General features: G+C 42.3%; 1 protein-coding gene across 6 annotated transcripts in view; it reads left to right on the plus strand.

Moving 5' to 3' along the window:
* actr3b (actin related protein 3B) overlaps window positions 1-20,390 on the plus strand; it is an 85,267-nt gene that overhangs the window by 13,935 nt on the left and 50,942 nt on the right. For 3 of the 6 annotated variants that reach the window (XM_059971845.1, XM_059971843.1, XM_059971846.1), the window contains exon 2: window positions 13,220-13,344. The exons of 1 other annotated variant lie outside the window; for it this stretch is intronic. Coding sequence is in view for 2 of the 5 variants with exons in the window: in XM_059971841.1 (XP_059827824.1) it covers window positions 288-343; window positions 13,220-13,344 (181 nt within the window). In the remaining 3 variants the exon portion in view is untranslated. Of the gene's footprint in view, window positions 1-287; window positions 344-12,495; window positions 12,583-13,219; window positions 13,345-20,390 lie in introns of those variants that run through there. 2 more of the 6 variants (XM_059971842.1, XM_059971841.1) reach the window with 2 other exon arrangements.

Here is a 20,390-nt window from a genome sequence, read left to right on the forward strand (position 1 = left end):
CGTCGACTGTACTTTCTGTTCTTTTTTTCCATAGATGCTGCCTGACTTGCTGAGTTCCTCCAGCACCTACAGATTTTCTCTTGTTTGTGGAGAGGATGTTTCTTATTTTGGGAGTCTAGGACAAGAGGGACAGCTTCAAAGCTGCTTCTATTGGCACATATATTTTATGGAAAACGCAGTAAAATAGACATTCCGTCCTTACTAATCTGGTTATATGAAAGATAAAGACTAAGTCTATGTTTCTTTTTCTTTCTTTCTTTCTTTCTGCCTCCCTGTCTTTTCCTCAGCTATACAAAGCTTGGCTATGCAGGTAACACAGAACCACAGTTCATCATTCCTTCATGTAAGTACTATGAAAGACTTTTAAACAAATATTTTCAGAGCTCTTTCACAGTTTTATTCTAATTATGCCCCCTAGAATAGTTTTAGTCTAATGACATAATGATTTTTTAATGTAGAGGATAAATACAACCTAAATGTTTTCATTTGTATCTGCTCCACTGTGTAAGACTTTTAAATAGTTCCTTAGATCGTGAGGTCAACAATAAATTGGACTCTTGACTCACACGGTAGGCTTATTCAGAATGTCAGAAGGCATGGGAACTAGGGAAGTTTGGCCAGGTGGATTCAGCATTGGCTTGCCTGCAGAAAGCAGAGGGTCGTGGTGGAGGGAGTACATTCAGATTGGAGGGTTGTGACTAGTGGTGTCCCACAAGGATTGGTTCTAGGACCTCTACTTTTCGTGATTTTTATTAATGACCTGGATGTGGGGGTAGAAGGGTGGGTTGACAAATTTGCAGATGGCGCAAAGGTTGGTGGTGTTGTGGATAGTGTAGAGGATTGTCGCATATTGCGGAGAGACATTGATAGGATGCAGAAGTGGGCTGAGAAGTGGCAGATGGAGTTCAACCCAGAGAAGTGTGAGGTGGTACACTTTGGAAGGACAAACTCCAAGGCAGGGTACAAAGTAAATGGCAGGATACTTGGTAGTGTGGAGGAGCAGAGGGATCTGGGGGTACATGTTCACATATCCCTGAAAGTTGCCTCACAGGTAGATAGGGTAGATAAGAAAGCTTATGGGGTGTTAGCTTTCATAAGTCGAGGGATAGACTTTACAAGTCACGAGGTAATGATGCAGCTCTATAAAACTTTGTTTAGGCCACACTTGGAGTACTGTGTGCAGTTCTGATCGCCTCACTATAGGAAGGATGTGGAAGCATTGGAAAGGGTACAGAGGGGATTTACCAGAATGCTGCCCGGTTTAGAGAGTATGCATTATGATCAGAGATTAAGGGAGCTAGGGCTTCACTCTTTGGAGAGAAGGGGGATGAGAGGAGACATGATAGAGGTGTACAAGATATTAAGAGGAATAGATAGAGTGGACAGCCAGCGCCTCTTCCCCAGGGCACCACTGCTCAGTACAAGAGGACATGGCTTTAAGGTAAGGGGAGGGAAGTTCAAGAGGGATATTAGAGGAAGGTTTTTTCCATTGAGAGTAGGGGAGATTCAAACAAGAGGACATGATTTGAGAGTTAGGAGGCAAAAGTTTAAGGGTAACATGAGTGGGAATTACTTTACTGAGAGAGTGGTAGCTGTGTGGAATGAGCTTCCAGTGGAAGTGGTAGAGGCAGGTTCCGTATTGTCATTTAAAGTAAAATTGGATAGGTATATGGACAGGAAAGGAATGGAGGGTTATGGGCTGAGTGTGGGTCAGTGGGACTAGGTGAAAGTAAGCGTTGGTATGGACTAGAAGGGCCGAGATGGCCTGTTTCTGTGCTGTAATTGTTATATGGTTATATGGTTATACTCAGAGAGTGGTTGGTGCATGGCATGCACTGCCTGAGTCAGTGGTGGAGGCAGACACACTAGTGAAATTTAAGAGACTTCTAGACAGGTATATGGAGGAATTTAAGGTGGGGGGAGGTATATGGGAGGCAGGTTTTAAGGGTCGGCACAGCATTGTGGGCTGAAGGGCCTGTACTGAGCTGTACTGTTCTATGTTCAATCAACCTTGTTGTGACCTTGCACCTTATTGTTTACCTGCACTGCACGTTCTCTGTAGCTGTTACACCTTATTCTGCATTCTGTTATTGTTTTACCTTATTCTCCCTTAATACTGTGTAATGATCTGCTTTTGTGAATAGTATTTAAATTTCAAAGTAAATTTATTATCAAATTTATGTCACCTTATATAACCCTGTAATTCGTTTTTGGGGGCATACGCAGTAAACTGAAGTAATACAATAGAATCAGTGAAAGATCGCACCCAACAGTTACGGACAACAACCGATGTGCAGAGGTCAACAAACTGTACAAATATGAAAGAAAATAAATACATAAATAAGCGATAAATATCAAGAACATGAGATGAAGGGTCCTTGAAAGTGAGTCCATAGGTGGTGGGAACAGTTCAGTGATGGGACAAGTGAAATTGTGTGAAGCTATCACCCCCACCCCGGTTCAAGAATTTGATGGATGAGGGGTAATAATTGTTCTTGAACCTGGTGGTGTAAGTCCTGAGGCTCCTGTACTTGATGACAGCAACGAGAGAGAGCATGGCCTGGGTGGTGCGGGGTCCATGATGATGGATGCTGCTTTCCTGTGACAGCGCTCTGTGTAGATGTGCCCATTGGTGGGGAGGGCTTTACCAAGATGGACTGGGCAATATCCACTACTTTTTGTAAGATTTTATGTTCAAAGGCATCCATACTAGACCATTATGCAACCAGTCAATAAACAGTTGGCCACACATCTATAGAAGATCGTCAAAGTTTAGACGTCATGCCAAATCTTCACAAGCTTCACAGTGCTGTGCCTTTTTTTTGTAATTGTACTTATGTGGAGGGCCCCAAGACACAGCCTCTGAAATGAGTTTTACAAGGTAAACGTTTCACTGTATCTCACTACGTGAAGATAATAAACAAATTCCAATATGTACGCAAGATACATTAAAAAACGTATTTTGGATGACACCCATACAGATCATTTCATTGCAACAGTGCATCAGGGAAGGTACTATTGCAGAATAGAGTGTTACCTTTACAGAGAAAGTGCAGTGCAGGGAGACAGTAAGGTGCAAGGTCATATTGAAGTAAATTGTAAGGACAACAGTTCATTATATCATACTAGGGGTTGTTCAATTGACTTCTTACAGCAGGATAGAAGCTGTCCTTGAGCCTGGTGGTACGTGCTTTCAGGTTTTTGTATCTTCTGCCCTTTGGGAGATGGGAGATGAGAGAATGTCTGATTATGCTGGCTGCTTTACTGAGGCAGTGAGAAGAATAGAGAGAATCCATGGAGGGGAGGCTGGTTTCTGTGATGTGCTGTGCTGTATCTACATCTGGGTGGGTGGTTTCTTGGATTATACTGGCTGCTTTACTAGGCAGTGAGATGTTAAACGATTTAGCATACCATTCAAAATATGTTCACTCTGAAGATACTTAACAAAGTTTCTGATGTTTGCCTTATTTTCAATGTCTTCCTCCCTACTTATATTACTTATGTAATTTAGGTCACTGCTGCTTCCTTCCCTCCATCCTCTACTCCACTATAATATGTAACCATCTTATCTTCTCTATGGACAATGGAGTTTGACCAAGTCAAACTTCTTTTTCATCCTTACTCCATGCTACCTAGGGGTTTCTTTTAGTGGAATGGTATGTCTTCTCTGATGCTATTAAACCATTAAAAGCTAGGAAAGAAGCACCATTTGGTTGTTAATAACAACTTAAAGTAACCATAAAAATTGTGGATGCAATAGGGTCTTTGCGGATACAATAGGATCTTTTAAGAACCTCTTAGATAGGTACATGGAGCTTAGAAAAATAGAGGGCCATGTGCCAGGGAAATTCTAGGCAGTTTCTAGAGTAGGTTAGATGGTCGGCACAACATTGTGGGCTGAAGGGCCTGTAATGTTCTATGTTCTAAAGGTACTTCATGGTGTACTGCAAATTAGTGATTTATCAATAGTTTATATAGCTTCAGAAGAACCATAATCAGAATTTTAATTGTTTGCAAGAAGTTTTCTTTCTTTGTAAGGGTCTCAAAAGGATTTATTTTAGATGGTCTTGCGGTGAACCTGTTGTTAAATTAATGTCATCTGTATATCTTCTTTAAAGACCGTGTATGGGCTCTTTCAGGAAACCACTCTTTATCAAATGATGAAACCTTTTACATACCAGTGTAAGAGTTTTTGCTCTCTCTCAATAAATAAAATAGTTCAAATCTGATTTCCAAGATCATGGTATCAATTACTTGGCAGAAACAGTATTTTTCAGCAGCTGTTTGGCACAGTGTGTGGTCATATGTACCACGATGCTGTGAAAAGCTTATATTTGCATACTGTTCATATAGATCCAATCATTACACAGTGCATTGAAGTAGAATAAGGTAAAACCATAACAATGTAGAATAAAGTGTACCAGCTACAGGGGAAGTGCAGGGCAGGGAAGCAATATGTACAAGGTAATTTGTGAGGTCAAGGGTCCACCTTCTCAAACAAGAGGTCCATTCAATAGTGGAGGAGAATCTGTCCTCTGAAATGCTGGAGGATGGAAATTTGGAAAGTTTCAAGATCACAGCATTGCAGAAGGATGATTTTGTTTATTAATCTGCTATAGCCTTAAATTGAGTGGTGGCCCAATAGTCTGTAGCCTTTGTATATTTAGAATCATTGAATCATAGAAATATACAGCAAATGTACATGCCCACAATATTGTGCTGACCATGTAACCTACTCTATAAACTGCCTCGAATTTCCCTACCGTATCGCCTTCTACTTTTCTAAGCTCCATGTATCTATCTAGCGGTGGGCAGCCATCAATCCCGGGGATCATGGGTTTGTGCCTCTGATGGACTGTGTCTCCTCCAGGGTGCAAGCCTGGGTGGGAAGATTTGAAGAATTGGCTGTTGCCCACGCAGCGGGTTCCCTCTCTCCATGTCACTGATGTAGTCCAAGGGAAAGGCAAGGCTAATACAGCTGGGCACCAATGTCATCGCAGGTTTAAAATCAGAATTCTCCTTCTTCTAGGCGGGTTGCTGTCCAATGGTAACGAGCCCCACCTGCCCGAAGCAGCTGGTTTTGAGGCTCCAGTGGTCTGCCTTTGCCCCTTCTCTTGTCCGTAGAAACAGTTCCTCCAGGCCTAGTAGCTAAGCCGCACGTGAAGGCCAAGAGCTGGACTTGGTTGTCAGAGGCTGCGAGAGATGCAGACCATTAGGGCACTTTATAGGTAGTGGGAGCTTATCCCCACTACCACCCTACCACCCTACCACCCTTGGTTATGACTAAGAGTTTCTTAATAGACCCTGTTGTATCCACCTCCACCACCATTGCTGGCAGTGCATTCCACTCATCCACCACTCTCTGTGGGAATAACCTACCCCTGACATCCCCCTTGTACCTACTTCCAAGCACCTTAAATCTATGTCCCCTCGTGTTAGCCATTTCAGCTCAGGGAAAAAGCCTCTGGCTATCCACAAGGTAATTGGCCCTCATCATCTTATACACCTCTATCATGTTCCCTTTCATCCTCTGTCACTCCAAGGAGAAAAGGTCAAGTACACTCAACCTATTCTCATAAGGCAGGCCCTCCAATCCAGGCAACATCCGTGTTAATCTCCTCTGCACCCTTTCTATAGTATCCACATCCTTCCTGTGTGAGGTGACCAGAACTGAGCACAGTACTCTAAGTGGGGTCTAACTAAGGTCTTGTATAGCTTTAACATTACCTCACAACTCTTGAACTCAAACCCACAGTTGATGAAGGCCATCACACCATACACCTTCTTAACAACACTGTCAACCTGGCAACAGCTTTGCTTGTCCTGTCGACATGGACTCCAAGATCTCTCAGATCCTCCACAGTGCCAAGAGTCTTGCCATTAATATTATATTCTAGCTTCAGATTTCATCTACCACTTCACATTTATTTGGTTTGAACTCCACTTGCCACTTGTCAGCCCAGTTCTACATCCTATCGATGTCCCTCTGTAACCTCTAACAAACTTCCAAACTATCCACAACATCCCCACTTTTGTGTCATCAGCAAACTTCCTAACCCACCCTTCTATTTAATAAGGGAAGCTTATCAAATGCCTTACTCTCATCTATATACATTATATCCACTGCTGTACTTTCATCAATGTGTTTTGTTACCTCCTCAAGTAATTAAATTAGGCTCAGAAGGCATGACCTGCCTTTGACAAAGCCATGCTGACTATCTCCAATCAGATTATGTCTCTCTAAATGCTCATAAATCCTGCCTCTCAGGATATTTTGAAGCTACCTAATCACCCAAATGTGGGTGAATGCAGATGAATTATAGTCCTGGCCTCTCAGCTCTTATTTTACCATCCACTGAACAATCATGGCATGTTTCTTAGAAAATATTTCAGAATAAGAATCAGGTTTTGGCCCGAGATGTCGACTGTTTATTTCCTTTCAAAGATGCTGCCTGTCTTGCTAAGTTCTTCCACTGTTTTATCTTTTGCTTCATAGTTCCAGCAGCCATAGCTTCTTGTTTTTGTTTCATGAAGTTCATTGTTTTGTTGCAACAGTACAGTGTAAGATATTGAAAATTACTAAACATTACAAAGATAGACAGTGTAAAAGACGAGTAGCGAGGTAGTGTTGCACAGTTCATAGACAGTTCATCAAGGTGTTGGGTCCAGGATATATCCTCTGAGATGCTGATGCCCAAGAACTTGAAGCTGCTCTCAGTTTCCACCACTGGCCCCTTGGTGAGGGCTGCTGAGTGTTTTCCTGACTTCACCTTGCTGAGGCTACAATTAGTTCCTTGGTTGCTGACGTTGAGTGTGTGACGTTGTTGTTGCAACACCACTCAAATAGCCAATCTATCTCACTCTCGTCACCACCTAAAATCTCCAACACCGTGTCATCGGTGAATTTGTGGATGGCATTTGAGGTGTGCCGAGCCAGACAGTCATGAGCGTAGAGAGCGTAGAGCAGTGAGCTAAGCACACATTCTTGAGATGCTGCTGAATTGATTGTCAGTGTGATCCACACTGACTGTGATAAGGAAGTCGATGATCTAGATTCAAACGGAGTTACAGAGTCCCAGGTTTTGAAGCTCGTTGAATAGGAGTGAGGTGATGACGGTTTTGAACACTGAGCTGTAATCAATTAACAGCAGCCTGACATAAGTTTAGCTTTTGTCTAGGTGCTCCACGGCCAAGTGGAGAGGCAATGAGATTGGGTCCACTGTAGAGCTGTTGTGGCAGTAGGCAAATTATAGCAGGTCCAACATCTTGCTCAGACAGGAGTTAATTCTAGCCAATGACCAGATTCTTAAAGCACTTCATCGCAGCAGATGTGAGTGCTACTGGGTGATAGTTGTCCTTTTCATTTAACATCTTCTCTGTGATTTCAAAATACATCTCAATCCTCATTGTTTACCCTATCGAGTTTATTGCCTTCAAGTTTAGTTTTTCACCTCCAGTCCTCTGTTTTGTCATTTTATTTTATTTAGAGATACAGTGCAGAATAGGCTTTTCCAGTCCTTCGAGCTGCGTTGCCCAGCAATGCCTGGCAAATCCGATTTAACCCTAATCTAATCTCAGGACATTAACCTACCGGATACGTCTGTAAAGTGTGGAAGGAAATTGGAGGACCTGGAGAAAACCCAGGCATTCCTTGGGGAGGGGTCTCCTTACAGAGAATGCAAGGATTGATTTCTGATCTCCAATGCCCTGAGGTGTGTTAGCATTGTGCAAATGCTTTGCCATCATGGCACCCATGTGGCAATTTTATTGCAACTGGCTACCTTCTTGATCATAAAAAAGTCTGTAGGTGCTCGAGATATGTCAGTCTGTGGCCTCGTCTGTGGTCTTGATGAAGCCACTCTCAGGCTGGAGGAGCAACGCCTCATATTCTGTCTGGGTAGCCTCGAACCTGATGGCATGAACAATGATTTCTCGAACATCCGATTATTTCTTCCCTCTCTCCCTTCTCTCTTTTTCCATTCCTCTTTTTGGCTCACCTCTTACCCTTTCTCTTCTCCTTACCACCTTCTTCTGGTTCCTCTCCTTCCCTTTCTCCCATGGTCCACTCTCTTCTCCAATCAGATTCCTTTTTCTTCAGTCCTTTACCTTTCCTGCCTATCACCTTCCAGCTTCTTACTTTGTCCACATTCCCTCACCCACTTGGCTCCACCTATCACATTCCAGCTTGTACTCTTCCCCCCCCCCCCGCCCCCCCACACACTCTCTGATCTGGATGAAGGGTCTTGTCCTGAAACATTAACATCAACGATTTATTCCTCTTTTTAGATGCTGCCTGACCTGCTGCTTTCCTCCATCATTCTGAGTGTGTTGTACACCTCTTTCTTTGCTTTCTAAGTCCAAGTAATGTCAATTTAAATACTTCCCCTTTTATCCTCTGTAAACAAACCAGTCAGAAATTTCATGTTTTGCCTGATTAGTTCAATGCTTGTTATGATTTTTGGTTAAGTATTTCTTAATTATTTTCAAGATACTTCTACTCCTCCAACCCTCTGAGATTCCTCCAGTTCCAACCTCTCAATCATCCCCAGTCTAAATTACTCCACCTGTGATTGACTTTCATCTTTTAAGGCCCAAATATCTTGACCTCCCTCTATAAATCTCTTTGCAGCCCTCTCTTTCTGTACCCTCTTTTAAGATGCATCTTTTAAAATCCTTTTCTCTTGAGCAAGCTTATCATTTGCCCTGAAGTCTCTGCTTAGCACAGTCTCAAATGTTGTCTAAAACTTGTGAAATGGTTTGAGAGATTTTAGCTGATTTAGAACATTTTTTTTATATATCTGTAACACTTACCCAACAGGCTGGTATATGTCTAGGGGAAAAAGGAGATCCAGCCACTCACCAACCCACCTCCCGTACACGCAGGTGCTGTGAGAATCGAGTTTTATGCCTCGCGCCCGCCAACAGTATCAAACCCACAACAAATACCGTTATGACATACACTTTAAAGAGTTTACTAAAATTAAAAGAGTAGTAGGCAATACAATATATATATACACACAAGGAAAAAAACAAAAGGCGCCAACTTATCAAAGTTCAGTCTGTTTAGTGCACTCGTTGGAGCTCAATCAACGAACCATTCGACCCCTTGTCGCTTGCCTCCGACCTCCACGTCTTCGCACCTAGGACCCGGGGGTCTTCCGAGCAGTGCAGCGCACGTCCACCTTCCTCGACGTCTTCCTCCTGCACTCTCCTCCCACCAAAAAAACCCGCGAAAACCCCTCCCCCAAGTTCCCAGCATCACAAGACACAATAACATTCCCCATTGATTAACAAATGAATACAATTACCATATCAGCCATTCTAAAGTGAAACAACGGCGAGAGAAACACTTATCCGACAAAGAAGCATTCCTACTTGTAACAAACCAAAGAGGCCATTTTGAGTAACATACACAGGACATTGTACATATCCCTGCCATTGCTTTCAGTAGATAAACAGCTTGGTACACCATCAATAGATTTGTCTGGATCACATTAAGCATCTTGTGGTTACGCTGGTCAAGTTCGTCAAGAAATGATGAACGTTAAGTTAAGAACCAGCTTCTCTGAACAAATGATCTTTGTGCATTGCCCTCCCCACCTCCTCCTCTTTTATCTTGATCAACTCATGTGTGGAACTAATAGTTTCATTTGTCACAAATGTCATGGCTATTTATATTCTTCAGATTGGACGAACTTCCCATAATACTCCCTACTGATCTGGAGCTGAAACTGGATATTTCTTTAACTTTTCTAGCTTCTGGCCCTGCTATCTCTTTAACACATTATTTGAACCTACTCTAACTGAACAGTTGACTAGCTAGTTGCCCTTAACATAGAATATAGAACAGACTCTTCAGCCCATGATGTTGTACTGTCCTTCTAACCTACCCTAAAATCAATCTGACCTTTCCCTCCTACATTGCTCACCGTTTTTCTATCATTCATATGCCTATCTATGAGTTTCTTCAATGCCCTTAATGTATTTGCCTCACCACCACCCCTGGCAAGGTGATCCATGCACCTGCCACCCTCTGTTTTAAAAAAAAGTCATGTGACATTACTAAACCAATAAGCTTTAATCTGTGGAATTCTTGGCCTCAGGCAGCTGTGGAAACCGTCTTCATGTGTATTTAAGGCAGAGGCTGATGGATTCTTGATTGCTCAGGGCATGAAGTGATTCAGGGAGAAGGCAGGAGATTGGGGCTGAGAGGAAAAATGGATAACCAGACTTAGATGGGCCAAATGGCCTAACTCTACTCCTATATCTTATGGTCTTCTAAACACCACAAAGTCCATTGCAACTAGTGAGGAGATTAGCTGTGACATCCTGAGTCCCCAGTCCTTGCCAAAAAGAAGCTCCCCATCTCCAACCTCCATTTTCTATTCAAAATCCTGGAACTTTGCAGCCTGCCATGTCCATGGAGGTATGTCCACAAAAATCTTTGAGGGTGGTAGGATAAATTGAGAAGGCTATTGATTACTAAAAAGCACAAGGGCTGAATGTCTAAGAAAGGATGCTAGTATTGGAGAGGGTCCAAAGGAGGTTCATGAGAATGATCCAGGGAATTAAGGAGTTAACATATGAGGGGAATTAGTTGGCCCTGGGCCAACTCATTGGAGTTAAAGAAGAATGAGGGGTAATCTCATTGATGCTTATCGAATATTGAAAGGCCTGAATAGAGTGGATGTTAAGAGGGTGTTTCCAATAGTGGGAGGTTTTTGGACCAGAGGCATAGCGTCAGAATAGCAGATGACCTCTTAGAACAGAGATGAGGAGAAATTTCTTTGGCTAGAGGGTGGGAGAATCTGTGGAATTCATTGTCACAGACTGCTGGTGAGGTCAAGCCACTGCATGTGTTTTAAGTGGTGGTTGAGAGGTTCTTGATTAGTAGTGGTGTCAAAGGTTAAAGCGAGAAGGCAGGAAAATGGGGTTAAGAGGGAAACTAAATGAGCCATAATCAACTTGCAGAGGAGACTCACTGGTCCAAATCACCTAATTCTGCTCCCATGTAGTATGGTCTAGGCATCATGGCTTTCTATAGATGTGAAGAGTACAAAAACAAGGAAGTTATGCTGAATCTTTATAATGCATGGATGAGACTCCAACTAATATCTTCAGTTCAGGTCTCCACACTATCAAACTGTTGTCAGGGCTTTCGAAAAGCTGCAGACATGTGCTGTACTGATAGTAGAGGTGTTTTCAGTGACAAGAGGAGTTCCAAGCTGACCTTGGAAAATTTTTGATGAAGGTATTTGATGTCAGTGCTAATTTTGACAGAGCGATATTGAGAAGTCATCTGCAGTGACCCAGACTGGTTGCAACTCTATGTGATAGGGAAACACCAATGCCCAAGAATGGAAAAGCCACAAAAAATACGAATGCAGCCAGTCCATCTCAGGAAAACTCCTCCATACCAGTGAGCACAACTACAAGAAGCACTGCCACAAGAAAGCAGCATCCATCATCAAGGACCCCCAGCAGCCAGGCCATGCTCTCTACTCAGTGCAACCATTGGGAAGGAGGTATAGGCACCTTTTGTTCCATGCCACCAGGTTCAGGAACAGTTATTACCCTTCAACCATCAGGCTCCTGAATCGCTGTGGATAATGTCACTTACCTAAACACTGAACTGACTCCACAACCTATGGACTCACTTTCAAGGACTCTACAACTCAGGCTCTCAGTATTATTTATTTATTAAAACCAGTTGCTTTGGGCAGATGGGGTATATCAGCCATGGCTGGCAGCTCAGCTAGGAGAAGGAAAACTTGGGTCTCAAACCTCCACTGCCCACTTATGGGGAAGGCTTTGGGAGTAAATCCCGAGGGAATACTCCAAAGCTGGACTTCCTAAGGCATCCTAAGTTGAATTCATTGCTGACTGGCACCTCCTGTGACACTGCTGCGTGGGAGTCAGCTTGCTCTTCATATCGTACTGCCCTGGCTTGTGTATCACATAGACAACTAGGACACAACATCCATATTATTTTTTACATTGGTTTTTCATCACTCTTTGTGTGTAGTTTTTCATTGATTTGATTGTTTTCTACGTTCTACTGTGAATGTCTGCAAGAAAATTATTCTCAGGTTAATATCTGGTGACATATATGAACTTTGATAATAAATTTACTTTTAACTTTGAACTTTGACAGAAAGGTTGGGTGACTGGAAGGTACAGTTAATAAGCGGAAAGATTAGAAGCGCCTTAAGGTTTTTATTTCACACAGCAAGCAGTTATGATCTTGGATGCACACCCTCAAGGGATACTAGAAGCGAATTCAATATTATCAAAGAGGATTTGGAGGGTTGTTGGGACAGGGTCAAGGTTTGAGGCAAATTGGATAATTTCAATCACAATGGGGTGAATCAGAATTAGGTTTATTATCTCTGATATATATGGTATGAAATTTGTTGTTTTGCACCAGCAGTACAGTGCAATACATTAAAAAATACTATTAAGTTACAATAAGCTTTTCCCTATCCTGTATACCAGGTGGTGAAGCAACCAATTCTCTCCATGGTACATCCGTAGAAAATTGCAAGTGTATTTCCAAATTTACCAAGCTCCTAATGAAATATGGTTGGTGACATGCTTTCTTTGTAATTGCATCAATATGTTGGGGCCAGGATAGATTGTCAGAGACGTTGACACCCAGGAACCTGCGGCAGCTCACCCTCTCCACTGCTGACCCCTCAACGAGGACTGGTGTGTGTTCCCTTGACTTTCCCTTCCTGAAGTCCACAATCAATTCCTTAGTCATTTAGCTGCTGATATCATGCTTTGCTAGTGGTTTTTTAAGTTTATGTGAGTTTAGTTACAATTTAAAATCATTATATCAAGAATTCTCATTTTTCTCATAGTCTTTGAAGTACTTGGTTGCCAAAGTTCACTTTAGCACAAGACGGCTAGTTTTGACAAAGGGTATATTGTTACAGATCAAGTCCAGTTATGCAGCTTTTAACACACCCAGCTCCTTTTAGTGAAAACACTTCCTTCAATAGATTTTCACTTTATTCAGCTGGACTGAACAAACATGATAACATGTTATAGTTGGCTTCCAGCACTCGGGTACATCAGTTGCCATAGTTACCTTGAACCGTCAGATTTTTAAGAGGCTGTCAAATTGCAATAACAGTGATACATTAACACTGTGTAAGTGGATGTAATTGATTGGATGCAGGTTTGAATTGACCTCCTGAATATTGTATCTCACCAGGTATAGCTATCAAAGAGTCAGCCAAAGTAGGCGACCATGCACAGCGCCGATTAGTGCGGGGAGTGGATGACCTAGACTTTTATATAGGAGATGAAGCTGTAGACAAACCTACATATGCCACCAAGGTAATTAAAACATTCTGTTTTCCTTGCTGTCATTACATTGCAGGAGACAAATTAAGGCTCCTGAATTTTTTAAAAGTTGTAAGCCAACATGTTCTACAAATCACAGTGACAGCTAATCCTTCGTGTGCAAATTTTCTTTCATTTCATGTGTCATTATTGTAATCCATTGGGGCTAGACCATAAAACCATTAGGCACTGGAGTAGAATTAGGCTATTCAGTTTCACCATCATGGATTTTATTTCTTAGAGAAACACCACAGAACAGTCTCTTCCAGCCCAACAAGCCCACACTGCCCAACTTCACATTGTGATCAATTAATCTACTAACCCATATATCTGTGAAATGTGGGAGGAATCCGAAGGACCCAGGAGAAACCCATGTGGTCACAAGGAGAATGTACAAATTTCTTACAGACAGCTGTGGAATTGAACCCAGGTTGCTGGTACTACAATAGCATTACGCTAATGCTGTGTTAAAAAAATGTGAGGGAACTATGACAAATAGCGGTCTGTTTTCTTTCAAATGGAAAAGAAAGAGGTTACCTATGCCCCTATCACTGCTGTTGCCATATGAACAATATAATTGAGGCAGGAAGGTTATAAACAATTCCTAAAACAGGGATTTTAGTGCAAATGCTCTAATGAAACAAAAGTTCACTTCTGTCTTAGTATGTACTTCTTTTCTGTAGATTCAGCCCAATGAACTCTTAATGTTTTCCCTTTGCCACTTGCGCTAGGTAACCATAATGCCGGAGGCTAGAGTGACAGAGAGCAAGTATGAATAATCTGCACAGACTTTCAGGATGGATAACCCATTGCCCAAATTTGCCACCCACAGTGGCTACCTGCTCAAGAAACAGAGGGGTGGCTGAGCTGACCTTGGAGCTAAAGAGTTATCCAGCAAGCTAGAGTACACTAGCAAAAACTGGACCACAGCTCATGTATTCTGAGTCTCTGCCCCTGGAAAGCCCTGGTGGCCTTTTGACTCTTCCATATTGCTTATATTGTTATAAACTGTTCCTAAATGCTTCTGATCTGTGTGGCCTCCGTCGGTCTTGGTTGACCATGGGTTCTGTGCCTTTGGTAGTCACTGATTTGTTGAGCAGCGTCGACTGTGGCTATTGAGGCTGATCCTGGAACAGTAGGCTTTGCCACAGATGCTGCATGTGTAGGACATTGTGGAATTGCTGTCCGCTGTGCTCTCCGTTTAGCTCTCCGCTCCTCAAACTGACCCAGGATCACTCTTTCACCTTGCTCTAGGTGTTGGTAAAGAGTACCTCACCATTTGTTGCGGTCATCTGCTGTATCCTCCCAGCACTCTGTATTGATTTTTAAGGCTTTCATGTCGCGCTTGCAGAGGTCCATGAAGCGAAGCTGGGGTCTACCAACGTTCCTCTTGCCTGTTGCTAGTTCTCCATAGACAATGTCCTTTGGCAGTCTACCATCCTTCCTACGATGGATGTGGCCCAGCCAGCGCAGTCTGCATTGTCTTAAAAGCGTGAACATTGTGGCAAGTCCAGCACGGGAGAGGACCACAGAGTTTGGGACTTTGTCTCTCCAGTAGATGCCAAGGATGTGGCGAAGGCCATGCAGGTGAAAACTGTTGAGTTTCCTCTCCTGTTTGGAGTAAATGGTCCAAGTCTCGCTACCATACAGGAGGGTGCTGATAACGCATGCATTGTACAAGGCAGTCTTGGTCTTTGTAGCGAGCTTTGGATTCTCCCAGACCCGCGAGGAGAGTCGAGCAAGGATCGATGTTGCTTTGCCGATATCCTATTGATTTCAGCATCGAGGGAGAGAGTGTCGCTAATGCTCGACCCCAAGTATGTGAACTTGTGGACCACTTCTAGATCATAATTGTCGATGGTAGTGTCTGGTGTCCCCACTACGTTCTGGGCAAGGATATTTGTTTTCTTTAGGCTGATGGTAAGCCCAAAGTCCTTGCATGCCTTTGAGAAGCAGTCCATGAGCGTTTGTAGTTGCTGTTTGGTGTGCGAGGTTATAGCAGCATCATCGGCAAAGAGCATGTCACGTATTAAGATCTTTTGCATCTTTGTTCTTGCTCTCAGGCGTGCAGGGTTGAACAGCCACCCGTCAGACCTGGTGTGCATGTAGATGCCTTCTGACGATGTCCCAAGCGCATGCTTCAATAGCATAGAGAAGAAGATGCCGAATAATGTTGGGGCCAACACGCATCCTTGTTTGACTCCACTACAAATAGCAAAGCGTTCTGATGAGCTGTCATCGTACTGAACAGTAGTCCTCATGTCATCATGGAATGACTTGATGATACTTTGGAGTTTCGGGGAACAGCCGATCTTGAGGAGAATCTGAAAGAACCCATCCCTGCTGACAGGGTCGAAAGTGACATAGAGGGGTTTCTGTTGTTCCCTGCATTTCTCCTGGAGTTGACGGAGTGAGAAAATCTTATCGACAGTTGACCTCCTTGTGCGAAAACCACATTGGGACTCAGGGTAGACTCGTTCTGCCAGAGTTTGTAGATGTGTCAGAGCTTGTAGATGTGCCAGAGCTACAAGAGCATAGACTTTGTCAACAATACTCAGGAGGGAGATACCCCTGCAGTTGTTGCTGTTGGTCCTATCACCCTTGTTCTTGTACAAAGTGACGATTTTGGAGTTGCGCATATACTGTGGTACAGCTCCTTCCTTCCAGCACTGATGGAGGACCTTGTGTAAAGGTTGGAGGAGTGAGCTCTTGCAGTGTTTGATCAGGTCTGGAGGAATCCCATCATTGCCAGTAACTTTCCCTGGGGCCAGACTGTCAATTGCCTTGCTGAGGTCCTCAATGGTTGGTACATTTAATGATCAGGACATTTAAAAATTGTTTAAATATACCTTACAATTAAAACAAATTAATTAATAAGTTAAGTTCAATTAAAATGTTATATATTTTGCTAAATGTTTTAATTAAGTAAAAATACATGAAATTACATTTTCGCTCATGGTCAGGAATCCCATTCAAATAAATAGATTACCTCGCTAATGCTAGCCAACCTTAATGAAAGGCTGAGGGAGTTGAATGCAGCATTCATGTTCCTCTGTAGGATTCTACAGAACTGTTGGATAAAAGCATGCATAATCTGGCCAAATAAAATTCTAACAATGTAGATGGTTACAATAATTTCAACTGATGTATAGAGCAGGTCAGTTGAACCAGTAGGGAAAGCTTTTGAAAAAGTGGCTAAAATTGCTCATTGTGATTGTAGGTGAATGGAGGCCGAGTATTTTGTTGTTTGCTTCATATGGATGCTCATTGTGTAAGAGACTATTCTCCAAAAGCAGGATCAATTTTCAATACATTGGTGGGGAGAATAGAATTTGCTGGAACCAGATTGCATGAACATTTAAACATAGAAAGTCATCCTCAACCATAGCACCAATTGCTGTTTTGCAGGGACTGGGCATTAGTCCAGAACTGTTTTCAGTACCTCACTGTCAATGAACTGTGCATGATAATGATGATCTCATCACAATATTGCTCTCAGCACATTATTCGTAGCATTCAAAGAGAATAGCAGGAATGGATTTTCTCCATCACCAGCCAACAATGAGCCATTGGTCCCTGTAGCTGCATGGGATTTGTAAAATCTCACCAGGAATCACACAGGAAGTTAGTACTGAAGGAAAGTTTGGGAGTAGAAAGGTTGAAAGGGAACAGAAATTGGGCTGAGTCAAGTTAGGCATTACTTCATTCATCAGCTCAGCATTCAACATAATCATCCCCTCCAAGTTCCTGTCAAGCTTCAAGACCTGGGTCTCTGTACTTTCCTTTCTACCTGCATCCTTAACATACTCATCAGTACAGCTCAATCAGTACATATCGGTGACAACATCCCTTCCTCGTTGACTATTAACAGAGGTGCACCTCAAAGCTGTTTGCTTAGATGCCTGGTCTGATCTCTTGAAACCCACAGCTATGTGGCTAAGCACCATCTACATGATAACACCACTGTTGTTGGCTGAACAAAGTCACTGGAGGGATGTAGCTGGTAGATATGAAGTAGTCTTTTATTCGACAAATTGAGACACAGCAGGCATCATATTGAGATCCTTTTGGAGGAAGAGACCTGCTTGACCCAATATTACATGATATTTTATATGCTAAAGATCAAAGGTCAATTCTATATTTACAATGTATCTACATTGCTTCCTTTGAATTACATATAACTTTCACAATTCCATCCTTGTACCCACATTCCAGACAACCAAAATGAATGTTCATCCACATTGTCTGGTTTTTCAGTTAACAGCTCTAGGAACCTATTGTCCAAAGTTGCATTTTAAATTTAATCTACAGTCAATGTTCAGGTCTACAGATTGGTGGCTGAAGTTAATCTAGAATATGCTGTAACAGGCTGAAACATGGGTGGTGTAGAGCCACCCTACAGGTGTGAGATAAAATACCTGGTTGAGTGGTGCCATGAGAACAACCTCACGTTCAGCATCAACCAAACCATTGACTTCCAAAAGGGGAAGTCAGGAGACACGTGCCAGCTTTCAATGGTAGCTCAGAGGTGAGAGACATTCTGCACATTCTTTGGTGTTAACCTCTTGGATGAACTATCCCTGGACTAGCACATAGAAGCAATCATAAAAGAAGGTTTCTCTACTTCCTCAGATGTTTAAGAAGATTTGGAATACCACCAAATGCTCCAACAAACTTCAACCAATTCTCTATTGAAAGTGTCCTGATTAGTTTGCATCATGGACTAGTATGGCAATTGCAATTCACAGGATCACAAGAGGCTGTCTAGAGTAGTGGATGCAGTCCAGTCCATCACATGCATAGTTCTCCACTGAAAGCATCTACATGAAGTGCTGCCTCAAGGAGCTTTCTATCGTCAAAGATTACGACCTCTAAGAGCATGTCCTCTTCTTGTTGCTGTCATTGGGTGGGAGGTACAGAGGCTTGAAGTTCCACACCACTAGTCTAGGAGCAGGTAATTCTCTACAACCGTCAGGTTCTTGAACCAACCTCACAGCCCTAGTCCTGCCTCAGGAATGGAACACAATGGACTAACTCTTGCAGAACCATGGATGTCTTTGATAGTGCTTTTTTTTTGCTCTTGTTCTGGCCTCCTTCCCTTTGGATGCCTTTTAAATTTACAAACAGAAACCCTTGGCCTTGTATGCATTTTTAGGTCTCCAAAGTCTTTTACATCTCTACCCATTAAAAATCTCGTCCAAGGAATGTGTTGTTACCCAACAAAATACAACACCTTTCACTTAGTATGGGAGAGGCTTATCTTGTATTCTCATGTATATTATGCAAGGTTATTAAACTATTATTATTGTACCTTACTACAGTCCTCCGCCTTCACCAATTAGCATATGTAGGGTATATTCTTCATTCTTCTGTTTGAGTAACTTCCACATTCTTGAGGTCATTTCTCTAGCCTAAAATAGATCTCTGTTTAGAGCTCTCTGCTGACAGTATCCGCTGCTTTGAGTAAACAGTGTGCCAGGTCCCACAGAAAACATCTTCTTAATCCATTATAAAACCTGTAGAAACAGTCTAAATTTCCTTCTTCTTCTTCTGATTTCACTCATGCCATCACTTGGTATCCTGAAATCCATAAGCCAGTTAAACACGAAGAATAACACACACAGAATGCTAGAGAAACTCAGCAGGTCAGCCAGAATCTATGGGGAGGAATAAAGAGCCAACATTTCAGACTGAGACCCTTCATCAGGATCTGAATAATTCAGGTGATTCTAATTTAAAACTTTCAAGTCCCTGTAGTTGGATGGTAAAAGTGCTGAAATATTGAAGAAGCAAGTCTAACTCTCTTTCAAAAATCTCAACCCTTGCCTTCCTATCTCATGAGGGAAAGGAGCTTAGAAACTTTTCCAAACCTGCTGCTTGCTGCCATCTCAAATTATATGGCAAATGATGACTCAACCTGTTGAGTGATATAAACAGATTATCTTTCACCCTGTAGCTGTATACACTCAATTCCCTCAGTGTATATTTATACAAAGGCAGAGGATTCTAAAGTTTTTATTTTGAGATTTTCCTTATGTCTTTGGAAGCAATATGGGTTGAAAACTTACTTCATGTACAATAGGATGAAGAAGGGCAGGTCCGCTGGGTCTTCCTTCTTCCTCCTATATATATGTGAACCAAGTTTTCAAGCCATATTGATATTACGATTTGAGCCATTGCTATTCCTATTCTTCATTTTGCCTTCTTGGTGGGTGAAGAATATATTTCCAATTGCCTTACACACCCACAAATGATAAAATTGGACAATCTACCTTCTTTTGTGATGTAGCTGTACTCTGAATAGTATACATTTATCAGCTTTGTGGCCCAAAATTCATATTCAATTAAGATCATAAGACAAGGAGCAAATTAGGCCATTTAGTCCTTTAAGTTATTATTCCTCCCAACCTTCCTGCCTTTCTCTCTGTAACCTTTGACAGCTTGACTAATCACCCTTATTATCAACCTCAGCTTTAAGTATACCCAATGACTTGGCCTCCACAGTTGTCTGTGGCAACGGGTTCCACAGATTCACCACTCTCTAGTTAAAGAAATTCCTCCTCAGCTCTGGTCTAAAGAGACGTCCTTCTATTCTGAGGCTGTGCCCTCTGGTCCTAGACTCCCCCACTATGGGAAACATCCCTCTCAATATCCACTCTATCCAAGTCTTTCAATATTCTACAGGTTTCAGTGAGAACCACTCATTTTTCTAAACTCCTCCAAGCACAGGCCCAGAGCTCTCAAATGCTCCTTGTACATTAACCCTTTCATTCTCATGAGCCTCCTCTGGATCCTCTCCAATGTCAGCATCTTTTCTTACATAAGGGACCCAGAACTGTCCAAGTCCCATCTGACCAATGCCTTATAAATCCTCAGCATTACATAAGCTATTAACTGTAGTAACATGGCTCGTTTGCAAAATAGTTCAATTTGTATTATAATTGTCAACGATGATAAATCTGATTCAGATTTTTATTTGATTTGTATGGCATGGTATATCAAAGAGAATTAATTTTATTTCTGTTCAGTGTATGTTGCAA

This window comes from Hypanus sabinus, chromosome 6 (genome assembly GCF_030144855.1).
Source record: "Hypanus sabinus isolate sHypSab1 chromosome 6, sHypSab1.hap1, whole genome shotgun sequence".
NCBI lineage: Eukaryota > Metazoa > Chordata > Chondrichthyes > Myliobatiformes > Dasyatidae > Hypanus > Hypanus sabinus.